The following is a 27,822-nucleotide window of genomic DNA, read 5'->3' as shown; positions in this document are numbered from 1 at the left end:
TCACCTTTTATCTAGTTCGAACATAATCAACTCATACATATTGCAAAAACTAAGCTCAGGATTGGCTAACATTTCCCGCTCTTTTCAGGTAGTTCCTCCTTCTTTTAGCCACCATCCCGCCTTAGGGACTTTCCCCATCGCTCAAGGGCATCGTGTCCTTGAGCCTGATTGGCTCTCAGCCAGCTGTGTACGTGCCAGACTCATGTGAGTTGAGTACGGTACTTTACTAGCCCATTGCCTCTTAACTGCCCAACATCCACGTGTCCTATTTCGCTTAACCATTCCTCCACAAGTATACATAACTATGGGCATATATATAGGAAAAAAAAACAATCCGTGATTAATTTCTGGCAATTTCCAAATGCCTCTTGAACACTGACAGGCATGGGGCATCAGCCAGGTCTCTAGGGAGCCTGTTCCACATTTAACCACCCTCACAGTACAAAATTTTTTCCTGATGTCCCATCTGAACGTCCTCTTGTGCAGCTTTGTGCCATTCCCATACCTTCTGTGGTCAGTTACCAAGGAGAAAAGATCATCACCTCTCTCACCACTTCCCCCACTCAGGAAGATGTTGAGGACAATGAGGTCACCCCTCAGCCTTCTTTTCTCCAGACTAGACAACCCAAGTGTCTTCAGCCTCTTCTCATACCCTTTAACCAGCATTCCCCCTTTTCTATTGGTTTCCAGACCAACAAGTCCCTGATCAGATAATCTCACTGGAATAAATATTTTCTCTCTTTCCCGTGCTATCTTCAGTCAGTGTGATTGACCATGTCTGGTTCCCTCACTGCATCCTTTATCGATTGTCAGTCAGGTTTATGTCCTCAGATGTTTTGTGGTTTATCCCCAGCTGTTAGCGAAGCACAACGCAGCCACTGTCTTCCTGACTCTCCTTAACAGAACCGGGGGAGAAAAATAGGAGAAAGATAGGGATAGAATCTTTATCAGGGATTGTAGCTCTAGGAAAGGGGCAATCCCTTTAAACTACAAGACAGTACATTTACATTAAATCTAAACAAGAAAATCTTCACTGGGAGGTTGGTGAGGGACTGGAACAGGTTGCCGAGAGAAGTGTTGGATGCCCTCTCCCTGATAGTGTCCAGGGCCAGGATGGATGGGACCTTGAGCAACACTAGTAGGATTTGTTCCTGCCCATGGCAGGGGGGACTGGAACTTGATGGTCTTTGGGGTCCCTTTAACCCAAAGCATTGTATGTTTCTATGACTCTGTGGGCTGACAAGTGGTTTTGTAGCATATGTAGACAGAGAGATTTGAGTTTCTGTGGAAAAGTCGTGTCATCTCTTCCCCCACACACACTCCACAGCATCCCAGCAATATCTACAAGTGCTTGGAAGAGGTGGTATTCACCCTGCCTTTCATGTTGAGGGTGTCTGGTCACATAATGGGACAAGAATAGATGATTCTCCTGCCAACATCTTCTATGGAATTAGGAGCAAAGACAGCACTGGAAATAAATCCCGATCAAAACTTTAGAGAAGTGATTGTATCCCAAAAGACTGCTTGAGTGTGATTCAAAGTTGATTCCCCTGGAGGCCCAGGGACTTGTCAAGAGCTCCCTGTGCTGCTGAGCTGGGCTGGGATCCTGGGCCCAAGGGGAGCTCCTGGCAAGAGGGCAGCACTGCAGAGAGACAGCTCTGCCCAGGAGCAGCTCCTCTGCACAGCACAGCAGCAGGGCTGAGGGCACTGCCTGCAGGGGACAAGGGCAGTGAGAGAAGGGAGGGAGATGTTAAAGGCAGAGTGGAGTGGGGATGCTGAGAGCTGACTGCAGGAGAAATCTTCACAGCCCTGAACAGAGTAAGTCTCTGGCTACAGGGCAATGCAGCTGTTGTTCCTGGTGCCATCTGCAGATTTGCTGGCAAATCCCACAGCCTATGGGAGCTTTCAGGAGGACTCAGGATTCAGGAGGAGTTTTTTTGGATAAGAGGAAAATGACAAATTCCAGAGCAGGGATTACCTTCCAAAGCTGTCAGAGGAATAAAACATGAGGTTTCCTTCTTGTGGGGCCAGCTGCAAGTTGTGCAGCCGGGCATTTAGACGGGGTGTCCAGGGCTGTGGTGCAGAGCAGGGTCCCTGCTGTGCCCCAGGGGCTGTGTGCCGGGGCAGGGCCTCTGCTGCCTGCCAGGCTCAGCACTCAGCCTGCCTGGGGAGCTGCCCAGGACACTGCGGGAAGAAGCTGTGGGAGGAAGGAGGCCACCCAGAAGAGTAGGGGGGAGTCTGTCTGCTTCCCAGAGCCTGCTACCTGGGGCAGGTACCTGTCTCAGAGACCACCACCAGTCCCTGGTGGTCTTTATCATGTACCTACAGGGCAGTACTGACCCTTCCAGAGAGCAAAGTTGACTAACCTGATCTCTTAGGCATTCTTAGGCAACCAAATCAAAAGCTCCAGGCAGAAGCATGTATTCTTCCCTGGAAAAGGCAGTGTGTCTTGTTGAGGATGTTTCAATGAGATATGGCTTAGGTTTTGCTCAGAAAACACTATCTAACTTGCCTCTTTAAATTCCTCCATAAATAGGCTGCTATGCCCAGAAGCAGCAAATGTCCAACAGCAGCTTCCCCACTGAGTTCCTCCTCCTGCCATTTGCAGACACACGCAAGCTGCAGCTCCTGCACTTTGGGCTCTTCCTGGGCATCTACCTGGCTGCCCTCCTGGGCAACGGCCTCATCCTCACAGCCATAGCCTGCGACCACCACCTCCACACCCCCATGTACTTCTTCCTCCTCAACCTCGCCCTCATCGACCCGGGCTCCATCTCCACCACTGTTCCCAAAGCTATGGCCAATTCCCTGTGGGACACCAGGGCCATTTCCTTCTTCGGTTGTGCTACCCAGGTCTTTATGTTTGTCACATTTGTCACAGCAGAGTTTTCTCTTCTCACCATCATGGCCTATGACCGCTACATTGCCATCTGCAAACCCCTGCACTACAGGACAATAATGGACAGCAGAGCTTGTGTCAACATGGCAGCAGCTGCCTGGGGCAGTACTTTTCTCTATGTTGTGCTGCACACTGCCAATACCTTTTCCCTTCCCCTCTGCCAAGGCAATGCCCTGGACCAGTTCTTCTGTGAAATTCCCCAGATCCTCAAGCTCTCCTGCACTGATGCCTATATCAAAGAGGCTAGGCTTATTGTGGTTAGTGCCTCTTTATTATTTGTGTGTTTTGTTTTCCTTTTGCTGTCCTATGTGCAGATCTTCAGGGTTGTGCTGAGGATCCCCTCACAGCAGGGCCGACATAAAGCTTTTTCCACATGCCTCCCTCACCTGGCCGTTGTCTCCCTTTTCACCAGCACTGCCATATTTGCCTACCTGAAGCCCCCCTCCATGTCCTCCTCCTCCCTGAATCTTTTGCTGGCAGTTCTGTATTCGGTGGTGAGTCCAACAGTGAACCCCCTCATCTACAGCATGAGGAACCAGGAGCTGAAAGATGCGGTGTGGAAAGTGATGAATGAGTGTTTTTCAGAAGGAATAAACTGCCTGTCTTAGAATCATAGAAACATAGAACTGCCTGGTTTAGAAGAGACCTCAAAGATCATCTAGTTCCAACACCCCCACCCTGGGATAGTATGCCACCCACTAGATCAAGTTTGCCAGGGCCCCATCCACCCAGGCCTTGTAGACCTCCAAGGATGGGGCATCCAGAAGTTCTGTGGGCAACCTCTTACAGTGCCTCACCGCTCTCTGAGTGAAGAATTTCCTTCTAACCTCTAATCTAAATCTCTGCTCTTTTAGTTTAAAACCATTTCCCCTTGTCCTGTCATTATTTGATTGAGCAAAGAGTTGTTCTCCATCTTTTATTATGCCCCCTTTAATTACTGAGAAGATGCAATCATCACAGACAGCCCCTCGTAACCACCGTTCCCTGCACTGGGCTTTTGCTCCAGCTCAGACAGGTGGTTTGTAGGCAATGAATTCACCCTAAAGCCTTCTCTTCTGCAGGCTAAACCAACCCAACTCTCTCAGCCTTCCTTCATAGGAGGGGTGCTCCAGCTCCTTGATCATCTTTGTGGCCCTCCTCTGGACCTGTTTTAACAGATCAACATCCTTCTTGTGCTGGGGCGCCAAACCTGGATTCAGTACTCCAAGTGGGGCCTCACAATAGCAGAGTAGAGGGGAACAATCACCTCCCTTGACCTTCCAGCCTCTCATCCTTTGATGAATCCCGGGATGCAGTTGGCCTTCTGGGATGCAAGCCTGCACTGATGGCTCATGTTGAACAGTTCATGTCCACGAGAACAAGAATCTTCTCTGCAGGGCTGCTCTCAATGCGTTCTTCTTCCAGTCTGTCCTCATTTCCAATTGCCCTGAGACAGGTGTAACACCTTGCACTTGGACTTGCTGAACATCTTCAGTTTCTCATGGACCCACTTCAAAAGCTAGTTCAGATCCCTTTGGATGGCATTCCCTCCCTTCTATTGCATCAACTGCACCACTGAGTTTAGTGTCACCTGCAAACTTGCAGAGGATGCTCTCGAACCCACTGTCTAGTTCTTTTTCTGCATATCATTCATAATGTAACTCATTAAAGGCCAGATGCAGGTTTGTTTGTTTTTTATTTTGTTTGAGGATATATTTTTCTTTATATTGCTTGTGAAATTATTGTCCACAAAGAAATGTCTTTGTTCATGTTCTTTCATTTAAGTATCTACATGTCCCATGTGACTCCCGGACTTGGTGTAAACAAGGAGGCAGGCTCTCTGTGTATTTAAATTAAAAAAAATGACCCTGCAGTGATATGCTTGCCCGAGATCCTCCCTCAGAGACCTGCAGTGAAGCTGCAGGGGCACTTGGCTGTGTGCAGGGGTGGAGGGAAGAAGTGTCCTGGTACAGCAGCACTGCCAAGGAGCTCCAGAGCTTCTTCTTTCCCAAGTTGCTCTCCCTTTCACCTAGTACTCTCCTACAGAGCCCTTGTGTTGCTGCGAGGACTCATTGCTCTTGTCTCTTGCTCACCGTGCTGCTCTGGGGCAGTTCTGTGTCCACAGGCAGGGACAGGCCAGGGGCACTTCTCTAACACAGCTGGCTCCGTACCAGCATCTGCAGCATAAAAGGATCTGCTGAGGGCAGTGCCTGAAGGCTCAGATATTCTCCCAAAGCTACTCCCATGGATATTGCAAAGTAAAGATAACTTTTTGAAGTATAGATATAGTGCTAAATCTGGGTGGGAACAGGCAAAGGAGAGCTCTGCAACTGCAGGGAACACAGCCGGTACAGGGAAAGCAGTCTGCTGCATTGTCATACCTCAGTTGACATTTTGTAGACTGAATACAGTGAATCACCCCAAAACATCTAATGACATTGGAAATAAGTTGGATGCAATGATCCTTGTGGGTCTCTTCCATCTTGGCTATTCCGTGAGTCTCTGACTCTGAAGGAGGCCAGCTATCTGTACGCACCCTCCATGGCCAAAGAACCACTTGTGTGGGAGGCACTCAGTACCAGTGCCCCCCACCAGCTGGCTCTGCCTTCCCAGCCTGACCAGCACGGCCCTGCAGAGTGCCCCCACAGCCCCGCTTACCACAGACCCCTCGCTCTGCAGAGCAGCACCGCCAGCTGGGGGGCTATGGGCAGCATGGGAAGGGGCTGCAGGAATGGCTGCTCAGGCCAGCCCAGATGTGCTGGCCTGGGACAAGACTGTGTGGGACATGGGGTGTCCTGGGAGCAGAGCAGGGCTCTGTGTGTGTGCAATGGTGGTGCCTGAGGAGCCCCAGGGGCAGCAGTGTGGTGCTGTTCTGGGGAATAAGGCTGGCCTGGGTGGTTGCAGGCTTCCCTGGTGAGTAGTGTATGGGGGTATCTCCTGCAGATGGCAGCAGCAGGGACACTGCACTGACCCCCCACTTCTCCATTTGCTGCTTTGTTGCCATCCCAGCCTAGGCTGCTCTGCTGGGCCAGGCTGGGCTGGGCTGGGCTTAGCTGGGGACACTAGAGGCAGGTGTGGAGAGCTGGGGAGGGTCTGGGATGTGCTGGCCTCCTAGGAGGCACTGGGAGGACCAACAGGGTGGACACTGCCACTGTCCATTTCCACGTGCCTCCTTCACCTGGCTCTGGTCCCCCTGTTTGTGAGCACTGGCTCCTTTGCCTACCTGAAGTTCCCTTCATTCTCCACCCCATCCACGGACTTGCTGGTGGCAGTTCTATACTCATCCCTGAATCTTTTGCTGGTGGTTCAGTACTCAGTGGTGCCTCCAGCAGTGACCTCCCTTATCTACTTCATAAGGAACCAGGAGCTCAAGGGTGAAGTGAGGAAACTCTTTGAATACATGCTTCAAGCAAGTCTTTGCAGACATTCTTCTTCTACATTAATCATGTGCCTACAATCGTTTCAGGACACTGACGTTTTCTGAAATTAACTGTTAGGACAATTTTCTTTAATTTTTATTTATTTATTAATACAGTCTAAAGCTGGTGAATTTGACTTACTTTTATTCTTAGTGTCTGCTATGTTTGTTTTTTTTTTTGTTGGTTTGGTTGGTTTTTTAAGTTTTGACCCAATCCTCTAATGTACTTATAGAACTGGGCTTCTTGTGCAGATAATGCCAATAAAGAAGAGAGCAGAATTTTACTGGTCTCATGTCCCATCTCCTCCCATCTCTTCTGCACCTGGGGGAGCAGCCCCAGCATGCACGAAGAGCTCAGACCGAGAGCCCAGCTGCCACATGGAGGAGCAGCCCCAGTTGCCTTTGGGGCTGCCCCTCACTGCCCACTGGGCTCTGCCTCTCTGCTGCCTGCAGGTTGGGGCTGCTGCTTCCCTGGAGCCATGGCCATGGCCAGCAGCAGGAAATGGCTGTTTCCCTGCTGCTCTCTTTTGGCTTCCACTTTGTTCTCTTGTTCCTTTGCATTTCTCTTAGCCCTCAGATCTCGTGTACTTTGGTGACAGTCCTGATGTCCCCACAGTGGCATCTCTGCCACATCTCTGCACTCGTCTTCCAAAGATAGTGTCAGAAATACAACCCAGGACACCTTCCCTGGACAGGCCTGTTACTTTTCTGGGCTTCACCATGGATCAGAGTCCCCTAGAGATCACTGAAAGACTGTGAGATGTCTTCTTGGTTGCACATAGCCTAGCAAATAGTAGCTGGCCTTTTACTAGCCTGGGAGTGTCCCAGATGTGCTGGGACTGATGGCAAATGTCATCCTGGAGGGGAATCTGGAGCTGCCCTGTGCCTGGGCCAGGTCTCTTGTGCTGGCCTGGGGACTGGGGCTGGACCTGTGGGACACAGGCACTCTGTGCTGGGGATCTCCCAGGCAAGAGACCAGGACTCCTACAGCTTCATGGACCTCCATTTCCAGAGCCATGGCTGGCCCCAAAGGATCTACATCCTTCAGGTGAATTTTCAGGATCTATATTCATCATAGGAGAAGAAATACTGATGTTCACCTGTACTTGCATTGTCATCGCTTTCTCCATCATGGTGTACACCCTCATCTTCCAGGTACTTCCACCCATCTCGAATAAACAATCCCTGTTGAATGTCCCCTTTCCAGATGCCTGTCTGGACCTATGCATTTCCCATGGTTCTCCTGCTTTGTCCTCCCCTTACTCTTTGATCATTCAGACTGCTCTCACTGACCCAGTTGCTGCTTTGAGCTTCATTGAGTTCAAGCTTGCCCATCGATTAGCAGTCTGCCTAATGGTTTCTGTAGCAAGCTCCTCATCATTTATCATTGAATTAAGATCATATGGAATCATACTAATCTGAATACCTATAAATCTGACTGGAGACATATAAGATGAGGTGCTTGCTTTGCTGTTTGGAAAATTGCTGCATGTTTTCTTGTTGATTGTTTTAAAATAAGGAAAAACCCTTCTGTGTGTAGACAGGTCTCTAAGGAAAGCAGGTGGGAGCTGGTGCAAAGGGGCTGTAACATCCAGCTGCAGACTTCAGTGCAGAAGTGTGGTGTAAGGGAAAGTGATACAAGCACCAGGTGGCCAATGAGAGAAATGTCAGGGTTGGGGTGGTGAGGAGCAAGGTTGCCCATGCACTGTCAGGCCTCAAGACTCTGCTTTTCCTCCCTATGGACGTCTCCATAGGGGAAGCCCTGGGTTAATATCAATTGAAGAAAGATGCTCAATACTGAAATGCAACAATATTCATCCTTCCAAATGAGAAAAGATTTGTATTAGGTGCTTTTTGAAATCTTCCTCCTCAACTACACTATGAAAGCTCCCCAATTAGTTGTCCAAGTCTCAAAGACTTGAATAAAACTATGGAAGACATATGGTTCCCTAGGTGTTTCTGCATTTTAATGAGTTCCATTGTGGATTTTGGTGCTCAGTCTGTGAACATCAGGTACTGAGAGGAGAATGATGCAATTGCTTGAGCAAGTAAAGTCAGAAGGAAAAGTTGAAGTGACTTGGAGTATTAATGGGCCCCACTGAGGGCTGTTACCAAGAGATTCTCCTCAGGGACTTGTTAGGACAGATAATTGGAGGCCATGATTACAGATAGGCAAAGCACTGTGCTGAGAAAAGTCTGGGTTTGTTGTGCTGAAGTAAAAGGGCCAGGTCCTGATTCCAGCCACTAGAAGGGAATTTCCTGCACTCCCGTGTCTGGCTCTGGGTTCTTTCTGGGGGTTTGTGGGGTGTGGTGGGCAGTGTGATGCCATAAGAAGAACAGTGGTATGACACCTTCCTTCCTCTGCACAGGGTCTCAAGAAAGCAATGAGCCCCCTTGCAATGATGATATTTCATCTCCTCAGAAGCTCTATCCAAGGGGACAAAAAAGTCAGGGCTGCTGTGGCCTTCTCTTCTTGCCAGTGCCCACTTCTTTGTCCTCTCCAGACTTTCCTATGTTGCCCCACACTTTGCCCTATTTCCTTCAAATCTGCAGACACCCATCTCTGTTAACCACCTTGCTCTCATCCTAGCATTTCCGTGGTTTCACCAATGTCTCATTAACCCTCACCAGCTGTTCCTTGAAACACAAAACTGATCAAAGTGTCTGATCAAAGACACTCTTTGGGTGACCTCTAGCACCACAGCACAACTCTTTGAGGGACATTTTGTCTTCTTCATGGCCAGTGCCAACCTTCCAAGGTGCATTTTCTGGCAGGTTTTTCTCTACTGCTCTTTCCTACTAATAAAGAATGTTCCACCTGGGTGGAAACCAGTCCTAAAGTAGGCATCCCAACCCATTGGCCTTCTTGCGGCCTGTCAGCCAACCAGACAGAAGTCACCTCACGAGCATCTTCCAAGCCATGGGCTTGCTGCTGGCCTTGCAGCTTCTTGTTTAGACACACCCAAGCCTTGTGCCTCCTGTTGTCCAGTTGTGTACTCAAACAGAAGGGACAGGACAACCCACATTCAGGCCTTCTTTCTGTCTGGGTCCTCCTGGGTATGTGGGCAGAGGGGATCCCACAGTAATATGCCAACCAGGTGCCTTCTGCTGACCTACCAGGACCATTGGCAGATGTCAGCTGAAAAGTACAGATCCCAGGTAGAAGTGTGACCTGTCATCTATTTCAGACAGAGGTGACCTCAGAGCCCCTTTCTGTGACATGTTCTTGTTGCTGCCCTATCAACTGCAGAGACAGAAGTGACTTCACAGCCACTGCCACAGGCCAGTTCCTCCTGCTGGTTCAGGAGATCCTGAGGCAGAACTGAGCTCATCAGAGCATTCCCACCCATCTCCTCCTTGTGGCCTACAAGCTGATCAAATCCATGGCCCTTCACATTCATTTTGAATGCCATGTGACTTCACAGCAATCTCATGGTTCCTGCCCTGCCACAAGGGAACAAGAACCTAAACTTAAGGGTTAGGAAAAGGGTTAAAGGTGAGAAGGCTAATGCACAGGAAGACAGGCTTTGAAAGTTAGTTGTTCATGAATGGCATTAGGGACTATGGCAAACATTTCTGGGTGAGAGATTAAGCAGATGTTTAGTGGGAGGGTTTGGTGTTCTGCTTGGGGTGTCAGGTCTGTGGTTAGGGTATGGGCAAGCTCTTTGAAGGTTTTATTTGGGTCTGCAAGAAGGCTAGGGTTAAATAGAGCATTTTAATGCTAGTGTTAAGGGCAGGGATGAGGGTGAGCAAGAGAGGAAAGGGGTTATGGACTAATTTTGGCTAAGGATATAGTGGTCAAAAATTAGAAGAGTGGATTCCTGTCAGGGTGCAGAGTGGCATTTAGATTTAAATATTAATATAACAGGTTAAAATAGGGTAAGGGCCCTTACATGACTATTTTAAGTTAGCTTTAAGGTGGACTCGACTTTACGTGAATATACTTACCTCTCCAAAATTGTTAGCTTCTGCTATCCAAGCTCTTCTTTCCTCCCCCAAATCTCACATTTCTCCTGGCCAGGCTCCTCCTGCCTTCCCTGTAAAGAAGTTTTTGCCAATATCCAACCTAAACCTCCTCTGGCACAACTTTAGCCTATTCCCTCTTGTCCTATAAAAGGGCACATGGGAGAATAGACTAATGCTCACCTTGCTACAGCCTCCTTTAAAGTACCTATAGAGGGAGATATGGTTGCCCCTGAGCCTCCACTTCTCCAGACTGAACAAACCCAGTTCCCTCAGCCGCTCCTCATAAGACTTGTTCTCCACACCCCTCACCTGATTCATCGACCTACTCTGGATTTGCTCGAGCACCTTGATGTCCTTCTTGTAGTGAGGAGCCCAAAACTGAACACAGTACTCAAGCTGCGGCCTCACCAGAGCCGAGTATAGGGGGATGATCACCTCCCTAGACCTGCTAACCACACTGCTTCTTGTTCCAGCCAGGATGCTGTTGGCCTTCTTGGCCACCTGAGCACACTGCTGGCTCATATTCAGCCGACTACCCACCAATACTCCCAGGTCCTTCTCCTCCTGGCAGCTTTCCAACCATTCCTCTCCCAGCCTGTAGCTCTGCTTGGGGTTGTTGTGCCCCAGGTGCAGGACACAGCACTTGGCCTTGTTGAACTTCATTCAGCTGACCTCAGCCCATTGGTGCAGCCTATCCAGATCCTCCTGCAGAGCCCTCCTACCCTCGAGCAGATAGACATATGCACCTAACTTGGTGTGGTCTGCAAACTTACTGAGGGTGCACTCAATCCCCTCATCCAGATCATCGATAAAGATACTAAAGAGGACTGGCCCTAGTCCTGAGCCCTGGGGGACTCCACTAGTGACCTGCCTCCAACTGCTGCTCACTAGCAGAGTTTTCCATTCACCACAACTCTTTGGGCCCAGCTACCCAGTCAGTTTTTAATCCAATGAAATATACACCAGTCTAAGCCATGAGCAACCAGTTTCTCCAGGAAAATGCTGTGGGAAATGGTGTCAAAAGCTGTACAGAAGTCAAGATAGACCACATCCACAGCCTTTCCCTCATCCACTGAGTGTGTCACTTTGTTGTAGAAGGAGATTGGGTTTGTCAGTGAGGACCTGCCTTTCATAAACCCATGCTGACTGGGCCTGATTGCCTGGTTGTCCTCCAAGTGCTGCATGATGACACTCAAGATAACCTGTTCCAGGAGCTTCCCTGGTACTGAAGTCAAACTAACAGGCCCATCATTTCCTGGGTCCACCCTCCAACCCTCATTGTAGATGGGCATCACATTTGCTAGCCACCAGTTGACAGGGACCTCCCCGGGTAGCCAGGACTGTTGATATATGATGGAAAGTGTCTTGGTCAGCTCTTCCACCAGTTCTCTCAGTATCCTCATGTGGATCCCATCTAGCCCTACTGTCTTGTGTACATCTAAGTGCTGTAGCAGGTCTCCAACCATGTCCTCATGGATTATGAGGGCCACATTCTGCTCCCCATCCCTTCCACCAATCAGGGGGATGGGTACCTGGACAACAACTGGTCTTGCCGCTAAAGACTGAGGCAAAGATGGTATTAAGCACCTCAGCCTTTTCCTCATCTCTTGTCACTAAGTTTCCTCCTGTATCCAGTAAAGGATATCCTCCTGTATCCAGTAAAGGATTCTCCTTAGTCCTCCTTTTTGTGTTTCTGTATTTATAAAAACATTTTGTTATCTTGAAGAGCAGTAGCAAGAGTGAGCTCCAGATGTGAGCTTTGGTCTTTCTAATTTTGTCCCTGCAGATCCTGACAAGGTCCTTATAGCCCTCCTGAGTGGCCTGCCCTCTTTTCCAAAGGTCATAAACCCTCTTTTTCTTCCTAAGCTCTAGCCACAACTCTCTGTTCTGCTCTCTGTTCTTCCATACTGGCTGGACTTTGGGCACGTGGGGATGGACAGTCTGCTCCTGAGCCTGTAAGATTTCCTTCTTGAAGAGTGTCCAGCCTTTCTGGACTCATCTGCCCTTCAGAATTGCCTCCCAAGGGACTCTGCCAACCAGTGTCCTGAACAGCTCAAAGTCTGCTTGTAGAACGCCTCATCTGTCTCCTCATCCTGGTTTGGCGGTCAATAAGATATCCCCACCAGGATGCCTGCCTTGTTGGCCTTCCTACTGACCCTGACCCATAGGGACTCAACAATATCATTCCCAGATTGAAGTTCTGCAACATCAAAACGCTCTCTAATATAGAGACCCACACCACCACCCCTTCTGTTCTGTGTATCTCTTCTGAAGAGCCCATAACCATTCATTGCAGCACTCCAGTCATGGGAGTGGTCCCACCACGTTCCAGTGATGGCAACCAGGTCACAGCATGCCTTTTATTTCTTTTATTTCTTTGCTATTGAGCAATGGTGTCCTGGTTTCAGTTAGAACAGAATTAATTTTCTTCCTAGTAGCTGGTGGAATGCTGTGTTTTGGCTTAGGATGAGAAGAGTGCTGATAACACCCCGATGTTTTAATTGTTGCAGAGCAGTGCTTATACCAAGCCAAGGACACCTCAGACTTTTGCTCTGTCTTGCCAACAGGCAGGCTGGGGGTGCAGTAAGAGCTGGGAGGGGACAGACCCAGGACAGGTGACCCGAACTAGCCAAAGGGGTATTCCATACCATCTGACGTCATGCTAAACAATAGATAGGGGTGGCTAGCCGGGGGGAGGGGGCCGGACTGCTCGGGGTTAAGCTGGGCATCGGTCAGCGGGTGGTGAGCAATTGCATTGTGCATCACTTGTTTGTACATATTATTATTATTTTCCTATTATCACCATTGTATTATTATTATTATTATTATTGTTATTATTATTTTGTTATTATTATTTTCCTGTCTTATTAAACTGTCTTTATCTCAACTCACGGGCTTCACTTTCCATTTCTCTCCCCCGTCCCAGAGAGGGAGGGGGGAGGGTGAGCGAACGGCTGCGTGGTGTTTAGCTGCCAACCGGGTTAAACCACGACAAATAGCTACAGTTATATTATATTGTACATGCAATAATAAAATCTCTGTTTATGGCCCAGAGGAATTAGGCACTTCAAATGTCACTCAGATGTCACTCTGCCATCTCCAATATCACCTGGTATCTGTCTCTGAAGAGCTTCCTCTTGGTCTCTTTCTCTATTCAAAGTGCTGAGAGCTGAGACAAGCAGCTTACATGCTGCCTGGTTTGTGCCCACCTGAACCAAGGCAAGAGGAATCCCAACTCCAGTGGGATTCTGTGAGGCACGGGGAGGCAGCTAAGCCCCCTTCAAGCCTCTGAACTGCAAACAAAATATGAGATACCTGGTTTGACTCAGCTGAAACTACGGGACAATAATGGACAGAAGAAATCGTGTGCAAATGGCTGCAGCTGCCTGGGACAGTGGCTTTCTGTATGCTGTGTTGCACACTGCCAATAGCTTTTCCTTCCCCCTCTGCCAAGGCAATGCCTTGGACCAGTTCTTCTGTGAAATTCCCCAGATCCTCAAGATCTCCTGCTCAAATGCCTGCCTCAGAGAAGTTGGGCTTCTTGTGCCTAGTGTGTGTTGAGCCTTTGGGTGTTTTGTTTTCCTTGTGCTTTCTTACGTGCAGATCTTCAGGGCCGTGCTGAGGATCCCCTCACAGCAGGGACGACCCAAAGCCTTTTCCACATGCCTCCCTCACCTGGCTGTTGCCTCCCTGTTTCTCAGCACTGCCTTTTTTGCCTACCTGAAACCCCCCTCTATGTCCTCCTCCTCCCTGAATCTTTTTCTGGCAGTTCTGTACTCGGTGGTGCCTCCAGCAGTGAACCCCCTCATCTACAGCATGAGGAATCAGGAGCTGAAGGAAGCCATGTGGAAAGTGATTGTGAGGAATGTTTTAACAATTCGCGTCCATAAAGAACAATTCTGTTTGAATCCTGTCTGCCTCTGGGCCCTGCACTGGCAATTTAATTCTTGAACCACAGATGCAGTGTGTCCCAGTCTCCCCCTCATTCTAGTCAATTTATCAAGTCTTCAGAAAATACTCCTTAAATTTATGAACTTGTTTGCTTTTGTTATTCCGGACTTCTATTTCTAACAGTTACAGCCTTTTTTTTCCTGTCTTCTTCGAGATTAACTTAACACTGCTATAGATGTGACTGTGAATGGCTGGGGAAGAATGTTTTAATTACTCGTGAAGCGTCAATAAGAAAGCTGTTTGTGTTTGATGTCTGGGAGTTTCAGAACAACTGATAACAAGTAGTGACTGTCATGGGATACTATGCGGATCTTTGGTATCTGGCCAGGGGGCCAAGAGATTAAGAGGAAGGAAAAAGAAGCTGAAGGATGGCTGGGAGACAAGACCTGCAGAAAATGTTCTATAAACTTGGTATGGTGTCAAGTGAATACAAAGGGGAGAGGAAGACTACGAGCCTTCAGCATGAAAGACCCCTAGAGACCCCCAGAGGAGACTGATGCACATGCTCCAGTAGGAGGGACTGGACCCCGGAAGCTAATTATAATAATTTATTTTTTTAGAAGTAGTAATGAATATGTATTAGTCTAGGAGCATAAAAATCAGCTGCTTGATGTAACTGCTGTGCGTCCTGGTGGAGCGGACACTCCCAGTGCACCCAGCGTTGTTTTCTTACCTCTATTCCTTTATATTCTTTTAATAAATCCTATTTTTTTTTTATTTAATCCTAATTTGAATCCTGAGCCATTTATAACATGATGAAGGGAGGTTTTTCAGAAGGAATAAACTGCCTGTGTTCTTAATGTTAACTGTATACAGACCCAGAAATCTTTTTATTTGTTTCTATTTTTTTTTTCTCACCCTATTCTTCAGCCTTTCATCCCTAGCATTGAATTCCAGCCTTAACATGACTCCTCAACAGAGCCCTGAAGAAAATCCCAACGTAACATAACATAGTCTCTACACTAGACACAGACTAGAAGCCAACGCAGTAAACACAGGCCTCCTTCTAATACTCTGCCCAACCACTAACCCTGGAAGGCAAGATCTAATCCCTAAACCCTAACCTGAACACCTAATCCCCAAATCCTGCATTCTTTTGGTTTAGTCACTTAACTGAAGCAGTTTGGCCTCATGAAGCTGAGAGAAACAACCCTGCAGACACCAAGGTCAATGAAGAAATAGGGTGTGGAAGTGCTCCAGGTGGCAGAGCAGAAGTTTCCCTGCAGCCCATGGTGCACCATGTTGGAGCAGATCTCCACATGGCAGCTGATGGAAGACCCCATGTGGGAGCAGGTGAATGTGGCCTGAAGGAGGATGCAGTCCAGGGAGAGGCTCTGCAGGAGAAGACTCCAGGTCAGAACTGTGGAGAGGAGCCCAGCTCTAGGCAGCCCATTGTGATGGGGCCTTTCTTCTGAGGACAAACGTATATTGACCCTTTGATAGATGCTGCACAGGCAAGGACAGGACTCAGGATGGCATCGCCCTTCAGGAAGGAACTACCTTTGCAATTCCCTTGAAGTGTGGAACTCCTGGCTGTGTCAGAGCTTGAGCCACTGAACTGTGCAGGCAGACCAAAGTCCCACTGTGACAGAAGCAACCTCGTGCTTCCCCTGAAGCCACTCCCCTCCCAGTCTTCCTGAACTACCATTGACACCGCAGACTCAAGCAAACAGAGATACAAGGGAGTGCGAGAATGCCAGTGCTGTACAAACTCAACAACAATGATACATGATATAGCAAGTAACTGGAACACGAGCTGAGCACCAGCTCATCACGAGCACCAGCTCATCACAAGCACCAGCTCATCACAAGCACCAGATTCATGCTTAGTTGGTTTGAAAGGACCGAGAACAGGGCATTAGAAAAAGCCTAAAAGAAGGAGCTACATCTTAGTACGCACTCAGCCTCACCAGAAGTAGCCCTGCAGAATGACAACCTGTCTGACCGCTCATGGCTTGGACAAGTGTACAGTTTGCTGGTTGAAGAACTTTCTAAATGGCCATGCTCAAAGAGTGAGGGAGTGAAGGGAGTTCAGTCCAGTTGGTGTCAGTTGTCCAGATGTCCAGTTTAGTCATCAGTGACATTCCCCAGGGCTTGGGATTGGGTCCAGTTTTATTTAATATTTAGATCTATGATCCGAATGAGAGGATCAAGTACACCCTCAGTATATTTGCAGATGACAAGATGTTAGGTGGGACAGTTGATCTGCTTGAGGGTAGGAAAGCTTTGCAGAGGGATCTGGAAAGGCTAGATTGATGGACTGAGTCCAATCACATGACATTCAACAATGCTTCTGCACTTGGATCATAACAACCCCATGCAGTAGCATAGGCTTGGGGAAGAGTGACTGGAAAGCTGTCCAGAAGAAAAGCACCTGGGGATGTTGGTCAACAGCCAGCTGGACATGAGCAGCCACCACCCATCATGGACAGGGACTCTGACATCTTCCAATAGATCATCTGTGCTTATGAGGTCACTGTCAGCTGAAGATCTGATAGGCCACGAGCAGGCCCATGGCAGGTGAATATTCCTGTGATAACAGTGGTGCCTGAGTCGCTGACAGGCTGAGAGCAAGGGTGGCCTGTGCTAAGTGCTGTGAGGACCGTGATGCCTGAGAAGTCAGTAGGCCAGGAAAAAGCACATGGCTAGTGTGGGTCTTTGGGAGCTTATGATGTCATGTCAGCGATGGCACCCCATGCTTGATTATTCCTGAAATACAACAGAAACCCCAGGCACCTGTTTACTGGTGCATCACACTACTTCATTGGGAACAGAAACCAAACAGGTGTCTATGTGGTGCTCAGGTCAGTGGTGCCTGTGGAGCTGACAGACCAGCAGCAGGCCCACAGCTCTCGTAAGAGCTTGTGAGTTCACCGGAGCCTGAGAAGATGACAGGCAGGAAGGAGACCCATGCCTGGGAAATGTACCTGTGATGCCACTCCTGGCTGAGTAGCCAATAGGGCAGGAGCAGGTGCATGGCCAGATAAGTTCTTGGGAGGTCACTGGAGCCTGACTACTTCCATGGCGAGTATGCATCAGCTGCAAGGATATCAGAGAATCACAGAGTCATAGAATGGTTTGGGTTGTAGGAATTCTAGTGACCACCTAGTCCACATCCCTCTGCTACAGGCAGGGACACCTTCCATTAGGCAGCATGTGCCTATGAGGTCATGGTCAGTTGAGGAGTTGATAGGCCAGGAGCAGTCCCCTGGCCTGTGGATGTCATTTGGATGCCAGTGGTGCCTGTGTAACTAACTGGCTGAGAGCAAGGGTGGCCTGTGCTAGATGCTGGGAGGACCCTGATGCCTGAGAAGCCAGGAGGCCAGGAATAAGCACATGGCTTGTGTGGGTCTGTGGGGAGGTCACTGGTGATCAATTAGCTGATAGGTCAGGGCAAGGCCCACGGATTGTACAGGTACCTGTGAGGTCACTGGTGCCTGAGGAGGTGGCAGGCCTGGAACAGGCCAAGAACTTGTGTAGGTGTTTGTGAGGTCATTGCTGTCTGACTACAGGCCAGGAGCAGGCCCATGGCATGTGAAGATGCTATGGCATCACCTGGAGCTGAGTTGGGCAGAATCATGAAATAGCCCGAGTTGGAAAGAATCAAGGATCAGTGAGTCAAACTCCAGCCACCAGACAATAAAATAAATTATATATGTATCTAAAAAACTATACAAACTGTAAATATATTTTAAAAATAGTAAAATATGTAATGTATATATTTATAAAAAATAAACCTTTTACATATGTAAAATACATGTAAAATTAATGTAATGAAAAATAAAATAAAATAAGATAAAATATATAATATAATTAATATAATATATTATACTGTATAATATAACATAATACCGTATAATATACTGGAATACTTTATGTAATATAAATATTTATCAAATAAAAATATAATATAATCTATAATATAATATCGGTAATTATATATTATATAATATGAACTATATAATAATACATAAAATATATAAGAATAATATTTAATCTAATAAAATATATAAAAATATAATAATGTATAAGTAATATATATATTGTATATATTCATAAAAATGTGTGTTCTATTAAAAATATAAAATGTATATATATATATGTGTGTATTTATATTTATATATATATATATAATAAACTGTACATCTGAGAGCATTCTCCCAACACTTCTTGGACTCTGCCAGGCTTGGATCTGTGGGGAGGCTGGGAGGCACCGCAGGGCCATGCCTGGGCACGGGGCCAGGAGGAAACCACCGTCTTCCTGCCCGGGCGCCATGTCACGTGGGCTGCGGTTTGTGCACCTGCAGTGGCAGGCAGGCTCCAGCTCCCGACCCGCCGCGGGGAATAATGGCCCCTGGGTGACACGCTGAGAGCCAGGGAGATGCCTGAGGCTCTGGGCTGCAGCTCTGCTGCCAGGGCAGGCCCTGGACCAGCTCTGGCTGCTGCCGGGACCCCACAGGAGGCTCCCTGGGGAGGGACGGGACAGCCAGCACCCCCATAATGGGGCTCTGGCCCTGCCCAAGGGCCTTTCCCAGCTGCTGCTGCCAGCACAGAGGGGGCTGTAACAGGGGCAGGGGCTGGTCTCTTCACAGCCTGACAGCCCCGCTGCAGGACCAGTCCCCTGGATCCCATGGCACAGGGACAGCCGGACAATCGCACCTTGGGTTCTTGGATGCTACAGCTCAGGAGATGCTCCGTGCTCCCACAGCAGGCTGCAAGGGGTGTCAGAGCCATCTGCCCCCACACCCAGCCCTACCCCACGATGATGTCCCACCGCAGTGACGTGAGAGCCGCAGTGGAGCCGTCCCTCATATATGGTCATGAAGAGCGCTGGAGAAGTTCATTGGAGAGCTGGGCTGCGTCGGAGGGGAGATAAGTGCCGATAACGTCTAAAAAGGTGCCTGCTGCTTCGATTGGCTCCTCCTGCAGCTGGGACAGCATCTGCACAGATATATTGCCCTCCCATCATCGCCATTGCCCTTTGGGTCCCCAGTAACTCCAGCAGGAGGGCCGTGCTGTCAGGACAGGAGCCTCAGGATGGGGACAGAGGGACTCCTGTCCCCTTGGGTGCTGTGGCTGTTCCTCTGGGTGCAGCCTTGCAGAGGTAAGTGCCAGCTTCTCTGTTCCACAGCCTTGGGACAGTGAGTAACAGTGGGGTTACTGGGATCTCTCTGGGAGTGGGGTTGTTTTCAGGCACCACTGATATGAGAGGCAGAAGGTTCTCAGTCTCTCAGCTCTGTTCTTTAATCTGTGCCTGTCTGGGTGGGAGGGGTAATCCATTTTCACATCTCCCATGTTCTTGGCAGCCCAAGCCTGACTTCATTTCTAGACACCTTGTCCTTGGGTACCCTTTTGTGACCCCTTGTTCCCCAGCACTGTGCCTCTGGATCTGGAAGAGTCTCAGACAGTGAGAGCAGCCCTCAGTGAGCTCCAGGGCACAGCCAATGTCTGGGATGCCCCAGGGGGGTTGTGTGCTTTTCCCTGCCCCTGGGATCTGGGGAAGCACTGACTCCAGGAGGGCAGGTTGTGTCCCATTAACAGAAGGGGACTGGGGCATCTGCACCGAGAGGTGCTGTTCTTGGGGGCCCTGGTCAAGCACAGGGGCCAGTCTGACAGCAGGGATGGGGAAGGGACGTGGGCAGTTGGTATCCTTGTGGTCAACCCAGACAGTAGGTTTGGGAGGTGCCTGTGGCAGACAATGGGCAATGGAAGCTGCTCAGGGGCATGGGTCTGTTTGGGGGACACTGGGATGGGGAGGAGCGGGAGACCTGTGCAGGGCTGGGGGTTGTGTGGGGGTGGGCATGGGTGGGGGCAGGGGTCCGCTGGGGTGGGAGGAGGTGTTGAGGGCTGTGGGGCAGCAAATGGCCCAGGAGGGCTAGAGCTGGGTACCCCCAGTCCAGCATAGCCCATGGGGAGAGGAGGAACCCCCCACTGCCCCTGAGACAGCCTATGGAGACAGGGATCCCACCCTGGGAACTGGGAGTCTGCCTGGGGAGGGGTTCCTCACGGACATGCAATGTGGGGCTTAAAACTCTCCTGACCCTTCCTGTGTTGGTGTTTGAAGGGGCTGCGGAGGTGAGGCTGGCGGATGGCGGCAGTCGCTGTGCTGGGAGAGTGGAGGTGAAACACCAGGACCAGTGGGGGACCGTGTGTGATGACTCCTGGGACATGACTGATGCTGCAGTGGTTTGTAGGCAGCTGGGCTGTGGGGTTGCTCTCAAAGCTCCTGGATATGCACACTTTGGGCCAGGCTCTGGGCCCATTTGGATGGATGATGTTGAATGTCGTGGCACCGAGTCTGCCCTGTCTGACTGCACACATGCAGGATGGGGTAAAGCATACTGCTATCACGGTGAGGATGCTGGAGTGACATGCTCAGGTAAGGACTGAACTTGTTCCCTACCTCTGGGACGAGGACACTTCTAAGAGACCTGGCTGTGACCTCAGGAAGCAACAAGTGGACACCAGAACATGGCTCTGTGTGTCAAGTTGCACTCTGAGCTGGGTCTGTCACTGCTGGTGTCCCTTGTCCCTGGGGAAAGCCCAGTGGGAGCACACTGAGCCTGGACTTGAAGCTGGAGCAGCCAAGCCTGGGGAGGTGCCCAGGGCTGGGAGAGGAAAGCCCCCACCCTTCCCCATTGTGCTGCCTGGTTCCCATCTTTCTCCTCCCACTCACCCAGGCCCTGTCTGGGAGGCTGGTCCCTATGCCAGGGGAATCTAGAGCAGCTCCCCCAGCCACCAGCAGCCTCAGGGAAGGGCGTGCAATGGCCCAGGACTTTTGGGGTTGTACCCCCAGCAGCCAAGAGAGTGTTGGCCAAAGCAGAGGGGCTGCTCAGAGGGCAGGAGCACTGGGCTTGAGCAGAGGAGCAGGGTGGCAAGTGGCACCTTGTTCCTGTCCCAGGGTCACCCCAAGAGAGGCAGCCCCCAGTGACATGGCCCCTCCAGGCAGTGCTGACCCACTGCTCAGCCTCTCCTGCCTGCCCTGTGCCCCAGGGGCTGTGCCAGCACCTCCTGGCTCTCCTCTCTGCCTGCCCTCACACCAGGAGCTCGTGTAAACCCAGGGCTGCTCTCTGCCTGCTTTCCTGACCCATGCATGGTAGGTGGCTGGGGACGTGCATGCCCAGCACCACACTGTCCCTGCCGGAGGACCCCCCTTTGCGGAGGATCCCCCGAAGTGCCCCATCTAACAAGAGCCCCAGCATTCCCTGGGAACAGGGGGAGTTTTTGGCAGATCCAAGAATTTCTTGTAACTGGCTTGAGCCTTGTGGGGCACAGCAGGCTGAAGTAGCCCCGAGTTCCTGAGCCTGTTTCCCTGGGCCCATGTGCTGCGGGTGCTGCAGTGCTGGGTCTGGGGCAGCCCAGGGGCTCCGGGCAGCAGCAGTTTGTCTGAGCAGTGCCTGTGGCTGGGGGCTGGGAGAGAGGGCAGCCCATGGGTGCTGGGCTGGATTCTGAGGATCAGAAGGGGGACCCTGACGTGTTTGTGCCATCAGCACCCCCTGAGAGCTGCTGGGCTGGCCGTGGGGCTCTGCATGTGGCCACCTCAGGGATGAGGTGGGAGGTGGGCATGGAAGTGCCAGAGGGCTCTGGGAACTCACAGGTCTCCTTGGTTGCTCCAGGATTTGTCCGGCTGGTCGGAGGGGACAGCCCCTGCTCAGGAAGTCTGGAGATCTACGACAGGGACCAGTGGAAAGCTGTCTGTCACTCCCACTTTGGTGCCAAAGCTGCCGAGGTGGTGTGCAGGGAGCTGCAGTGTGGCACAGCTCTGTCTGTCCATGGGGCAGCTCAGCTGGGAGAAGGGGCCGGTCCTGTCTGGGACAGAGAGCTGCAGTGTGTGGGGAATGAATCCGTCCTCTCCTTCTGTCCCACGGCGGCCACCAGGGACCAGCCCTGCACCAACAGCAATGGCACTCATGTCACCTGCACACGTAAGGACTTGGGGTGGGAGGGTGGGATGATGGACACTGGGGTTGTGGTGGGGGCAGGGTGGGCACTGGGCTGTGCTGGGTGGGGGACAGGTGGGGTGAGGTGGTGGTCTGCAGCCCTAAAATTAGAGTGCTGCAGGAGGAGAAAGGCACGCTGTCCCTTTGGCCTCTCCTGCAGCTCCTGTGGGAGCAAGAGCACAAATGTGGCCTCTCTCACCATCCTTTGTCCCCAGAGTACACAGGGTTCAGGCTGGTGAACGGCAGCAAAGCGTGTGAGGGCAGGGTGGAGGTCGACGTGCTGGGGACGTGGGGGACCCTCTGTGCCTCCCGCTGGGACCTCTCGGACGCCCACGTTCTCTGTCGGCACCTCGGCTGTGGCTTTGCTGAGTCCATTCCTGGAGGAGGGCATTTTGGGAGAGGAACCGGCCCCATCTGGAGAGACTCGTTCCACTGTGACGGGACTGAAGCCCACCTGGGGCAGTGCCCGGTGACTGCCCTGGGGGCCTCGCCGTGCTCCCAGGAGAACGCTGCTGCTGTCATTTGCTCAGGTGAGTGCTGGGCAGTGCTGCAAAGTCCATTTGCCCCTGGTGTGTGACACGGCCACCCACAGCTGGGGACCCCATGGCAGCACCAGGCTGAATTTTTGCTCTCACCAGGCCCAGCTCACCACATGTCTGTACGGTTGGTGGGCGGAGAGAGCCGGTGCGACGGCCGCGTGGAGGTCTTCCAGCACGGGACATGGGGCAGAGTCCTGGATGAGCAGTGGGACATGCAGGAGGCCAGCGTGGTGTGCCGGCAGCTGCAGTGCGGAGAGGCAGAGGCAGCCTACACCCCCGTGAGGGCCGAGCGAGGACCAGGACCTGTGGGGCTGCGTGGGGTGCAGTGTGCAGGGCACGAGGCTGACCTGAGCCTCTGCAACACCTCCCTGCCTCAGAGCCACCCTGCAACAGGAATCATGGAGGACGTGGGGGTCGTATGCCAGGGTGAGTGGTGCTGCACGTCCCCCAGGTGTGGGGCTGGGAGGGCAGCCAGCCCCTGAGCGTCGGGGTTCTCCCTGCTGCAGGGAGCCGGTGGGTCCGGCTGGTGGACGGGGCCGGGCGCTGTGCAGGGAGAGTGGAGATCTACTACCAGGGGCACTGGGGCACCGTCTGCGATGACGCCTGGGACCTGGCCGACGCCACCGTCGTTTGCCGCCAGCTGGGCTGCGGAGGGGCCCTGGAGGCAGCCGGCTCTGCTCGGTTTGGGGAGGGCTCCGGGCAGATCTGGCTGGATGGCGTCAACTGCTCCGGGGCCGAAGCTGCTCTCTGGGACTGCCCTGCCGAGGCCTGGGGGCAGCACGACTGCGGGCACAAGGAGGACGCGGGAGTCATCTGTTCAGGTCTGTGCTGGGAGTGGGGCTGGGAGCTGGAGCCTCAGAGACTAGGGTGAGGGCAGAGCTGGGCAAGGCCGGTGATGTCCCTGGCTGCCTTGGGTCCCCTGCCCAAGCCCATCCTGGGGAAAACCTCACACAGACTCTTGGGAGCCCATCCACCCTGACAGTGAGTGGGGAGGGCAAAGGAGTATTTCAGAGACCTCTCTGCCCCCAGATGCAAAAGAGATTTGCTGGCTGTGCCTCCGAATTCCTGAGCACCTGGGGTGCAGAGGAGCCTCTGTTCCATCAGTCCCAGACCAGCCTGTTCTGTCTGGGGCCTTTCCTCCTTCCAGAGTTCATGGCCCTGAGGCTGGAGAACAGCGATGGCTGCTCTGGGCGCCTGCAGATTTTCTACAATGGGAAGTGGGGCAGCATTTGCTCCAACTCCATGACCACCGAGACGGTGTCACTGGTGTGCAAGGAGCTGGGCTGTGGGAATGAAGGGGAACTGAAAACAGATTCTAACTATGCCAAGCTGTCTGGCACTGCGTGGCTGGATCATGTGGAGTGTGGGAAGAGCAACAGCTCCTTCTGGCAGTGTCCCTCTGCTCCCTGGCATCCACAGTCGTGTGATGACCTCCAAGAAGAGACCCACATCACCTGCAATGGTAAATCTGAGCCATCAAGGCACCAGGTCCTGTTCCCCACTGGACAAGGTGAAATGCAGAGAAGGAACCCAGAGAAGCTTTGACTTTCTGCATTAGACCTTGTAGCTGCTGGAGGAACAAAGGTGACTTCAGCTTTCAAAGCTACCCATGCCCACCAGCAGTACCTGGTCAGGCTGCCAGCAGCCTCTGGGGGATGCAGAGGCACCTCCAGGCGGGGTCTCAGAGAAGACCAGTCGGGAGGAGGGGGCTACATGCTGGGCTGTGAGACTCGAGGGAATATGTGGGAGCTGGTGGAAGTCTGTGATGTACCCAGCAGGGTGGGAGCTGCCCCATCACCCAGCCATGTCGTCCCCAGCCCCTGTTGCCTTGTGTGGTCAGGAGTGGCATGTCCTGCCCCCAACCTCTGTCTGACGCTGCCTCTGCCATGTTCCTGTTCATGCAGATCCCCCACGGGGTCGTCCAACCACCATCAGCGAGAGACTCTCGGTGCCTGTCATCATCTGCATCATCCTGGGGGCCCTCCTCTGCCTGCTCCTGGCCCTCCTGGCTGGGCAGGTGCGAAGCGCCAGGGCTCGGAGCAGAGGTGGGTCCTTCCCCAGTGGTCCTGGGGGGGAGATGCCTCCTGGCACGGCTGGGGGTGTTGGTGTTCTGGGGCACAGAAACAGAGCCGTGTGCTGCCTCCTGCCCCATGTGCAGCCCCACTGACTGACAGACCATGGGGCACCAACATCAAGGGGTGGAGAGAGCCCAGAGCCTGAGGCATCAGTTCTGGGGTGAGAAGAGAAATGTGAGAGCTGGGCTGGGTGAGACGGGGAGGATGCACTGCTGGCAGTGCTCTGGGCAGCACTGGCAGGAGGAGCATGGGGCAGCAGAATCCATCACTGTGGTGTCAGCCACCCCCCAACAGGGCACGGGCTGTGCTATTGATGTGTGGGGCAGAGATGGAGCAGCTCCATGGGGAGGAGGAATGAGGGAACTGGTGTAGGGTCTGCAGTGGGATGTGACCCAGGGACCAAAGGGGCATAAAGGCTGTCTCCAAATGTGAGACTGACTCTGCCCCAGACCATCTCCATGGGAATGCTGCCCTCCCTGGGGATGTGGTTGCAGTGCCAACACAACACAGCGGGGCTGTGCTGTGGGGACAGCCCTGTGCTGGCCTAGGGAATGGGGCTGAGGGAACCCAGTGGGGTCCTGTCCCTCTCTGCCCATTCCCAGACCAGCCCTGCCTCTGTCCCCAGGCTCTGGGAGAGCTGGGGAGCCCTTCGCTGAGGCCGTGTACGAGGAGATCGCTTACAGCCTGGCGTGGGAGAAGCAGCCGAGGTTCAGTCTCTCAGGTGGGTGCAGGTCCCTGTGGAGGCACATCTGCGGGGCCCTTTCTCCCTGCCCCAGACCAGGGCTGTGTCCTGCAGCTCCTGCCCATGGTGCCCAAAATCACTGGGCTGTGGGGATTTTGGGAGAGCATGCAGGTGCTGAGCCCCAAAGAGGAGCTTCTTCCACACCGGCTCTGCCCATCCCAGAGGGGATAGCTCCTCTCTGCCTGGCCCTGAACCAAGGACTAAGTGAAGGGCTTTCCCAGGGCAGCTGTTGGAGTCCCTCTGAGAATTGTCTCTTTCCAAGGAACTGGTCTCCTCCCCATGCACCCCCAGCTCTGTGGGTGCCCATCCCCAGCAGTGCTGACCACCAGTCAGGGCAGCAGGGCTCATCCCACAGCACCCACTGCAGCTCTCTGCAGGCTCCTTTTCAGAGGGGTCCCTGACCCAGCTGCAGCCCTACCCCAGGCACATGAGGAGGAGGATGGTCTGGGGCCAGACCCAGGTATAAGAGGTGGTGAGGGGAGGAAGGGCTCCATTTCTCCTCCCTGCAGACAGACCAGATGAACAGCAGTGCCACCAAGTGTTATCAACAGAGCTGGAAGCATGAAGGCTCTGCTGTGACCCTCACACCAGCATGTCAGCCCTGTGTCCCCACACACCCTCCCATCCTCTGCTCTGCAGGACATCTCTTCTCATTGCCACCACCTTCCCTCTCCTTTCAGATGTCCCTGTCCTGCCCGGAGGTTACCCAGCAGATGGCTATGATGATGCTGGGGAGGTTTCTGACCCTGGAGAGGATCCTGTCCCTGGGCAGGGGGACTGGGAAGTGCCCAGGACACCAGAGGAAGGAGCTGGGCACAGGGATGCAGCCACAGGTGAGAGGGCAATGCAGCACTGCCACTTCCTAGGTGCCAACCCCAGGCCTAGGAGAATCCATGGCATATTGAAAGCCTGACCATCCATGGAGAACCTGTCCTGGGATATTTTGTGGGGGCTGGGAGAATGGGCTGAATGTCTCAGGCTGGTGAGGACGAGGAAGGTGATAAACAGCCCCAAGGGGCACCCCACAGGCCCAACCACAGCAGCCTGCCTTGATGCTTACAGGGGGAAGCCTGCACTCCCGGAGAAGTGCTGGGGTCCCTGGAGCTGAGGGAGACACCTTGTCACCTTTCCTGGGGAGCACGGGCTATGACGATGTTGAAGAGGTGTCTCTGGCATGTCCCCATGAGGACACCCAGGATGTGACACCGCAGCCCCCTGCACAAGAGTTCCAGAGCCCCAGGCCAGCAGAGCCCAGCCCTGCTGAGCAGCTGGGTGCAGCCAGGAGGGAGGAGAGCTCAGTGCCACTGGGAGAGCCGTGAGTGCCAGGAAATGGTCTCCTTTTTCCAGCAGTCAGCAGATACACATGGGTATTTCCCCTCTTGGTATTCCCCTGTTTTTATGCTGTGTGTTGGTATTTCCTCATATTAAAACCCTCTGGGGGCTTTGTCCCAGATCCTGTGCTTCCCTGACCATGTATCCAGGTATCTTCCTGAGGCTGATCAAGGGGAGCAGAGCTGAGAAACACAGCAGTCGGGGAGGGTCTCGTCATAGGGTCAGTGTCTGGCTGTGGTGCTGACAGAGCCCCTGGTCCCTTGACACTATTCCTACTGACAGAGACATTTCTGTCCTGCCAGCCACAGGCAGTTTCCAGGCAAAGTGGATCTCCGTGAAGCCCCGTGAGGCACTCACTGGCAGTGCCCACCCTCTGCTGCCTTGGGCCCCCATGGAGCCCAAGGTCGCCTGCCCAGCACCCACGGGCAGGGATACCTCTCTTGCAGGAGTTGAATAGATAGAAAAGTGGGACCCTTGGGCAGGGCTTGGAACCCAGACTGCCCTCCCAGCTCCTGCTGGTGGGTCCCACAGCCTTCCAGCTCTTTCCCAGTAGGCTTCTCTGCTGCAGGCTGGGAGGTGCTTTTGGTAGTGGGATGGTGGGCTGGAACACCTATTGGAGCATCTATTTAATCCGTTTGGGTCAGCTGTCCTGGCTGTGTGCCATGGCATTGTCCTGCATACCCCCAACCTACATGTTGTGGGGACAGTATGAGAGATGGAGAACCCATTGATACGGTTCAGCAGTAAGTGAAACACTGGTCTGTTAACAACACTGCTTAGGTCTCAAATGCAAAACTCAGCTCCATATGAGCTTCTCTAAGTAGAACCATAGAGACTGAAAGAGTTTCAAGGGGGAAATGAATCCTAGCACAGGAGCTAGCAGGACTCATCGAGAGAGCGTTAACTATGACGGGGAAGGGGATAAAACAGGGATCACCAGAGAAGTGCCTGGGGGAACAATGCTGAAGCTGAGGGTGAGGC

At 52.3% G+C, this 27,822-nt stretch overlaps 2 protein-coding genes across 2 annotated transcripts; both read left to right on the top strand.

The window, feature by feature from the left end:
* Positions 1-2,559: 2,559 nt before the first annotated feature.
* On the top strand, positions 2,560-3,507 carry LOC311216445 (olfactory receptor 14A16-like; the record flags this gene model as incomplete). Its single annotated transcript, XM_084297980.1, has 1 exon — positions 2,560-3,507. The coding sequence occupies one exon, from the start codon at positions 2,560-2,562 to the stop codon at positions 3,505-3,507; it is 948 nt and encodes a 315-aa protein (XP_084154106.1).
* An 18,270-nt stretch (positions 3,508-21,777) lies between these two features.
* On the top strand, positions 21,778-27,027 carry LOC311216444 (scavenger receptor cysteine-rich type 1 protein M130-like; the record flags this gene model as incomplete). Its single annotated transcript, XM_084297979.1, has 9 exons — positions 21,778-21,967; positions 22,369-22,683; positions 22,798-23,118; positions 23,199-23,513; positions 23,840-24,154; positions 24,597-24,737; positions 25,393-25,488; positions 26,149-26,342; positions 26,962-27,027. The coding sequence occupies 9 exons, from the start codon at positions 21,778-21,780 to the stop codon at positions 27,025-27,027; spliced, it is 1,953 nt and encodes a 650-aa protein (XP_084154105.1).
* Positions 27,028-27,822: the final 795 nt, after the last annotated feature.

This window comes from Netta rufina (assembly GCF_964035555.1).
Source record: "Netta rufina genome assembly, chromosome: 18".
Taxonomy (NCBI): domain Eukaryota; kingdom Metazoa; phylum Chordata; class Aves; order Anseriformes; family Anatidae; genus Netta; species Netta rufina.
The sequence above is the reverse complement of the archived record's forward strand: the minus strand, read 5'-3'. Positions and strand labels throughout refer to the sequence as shown.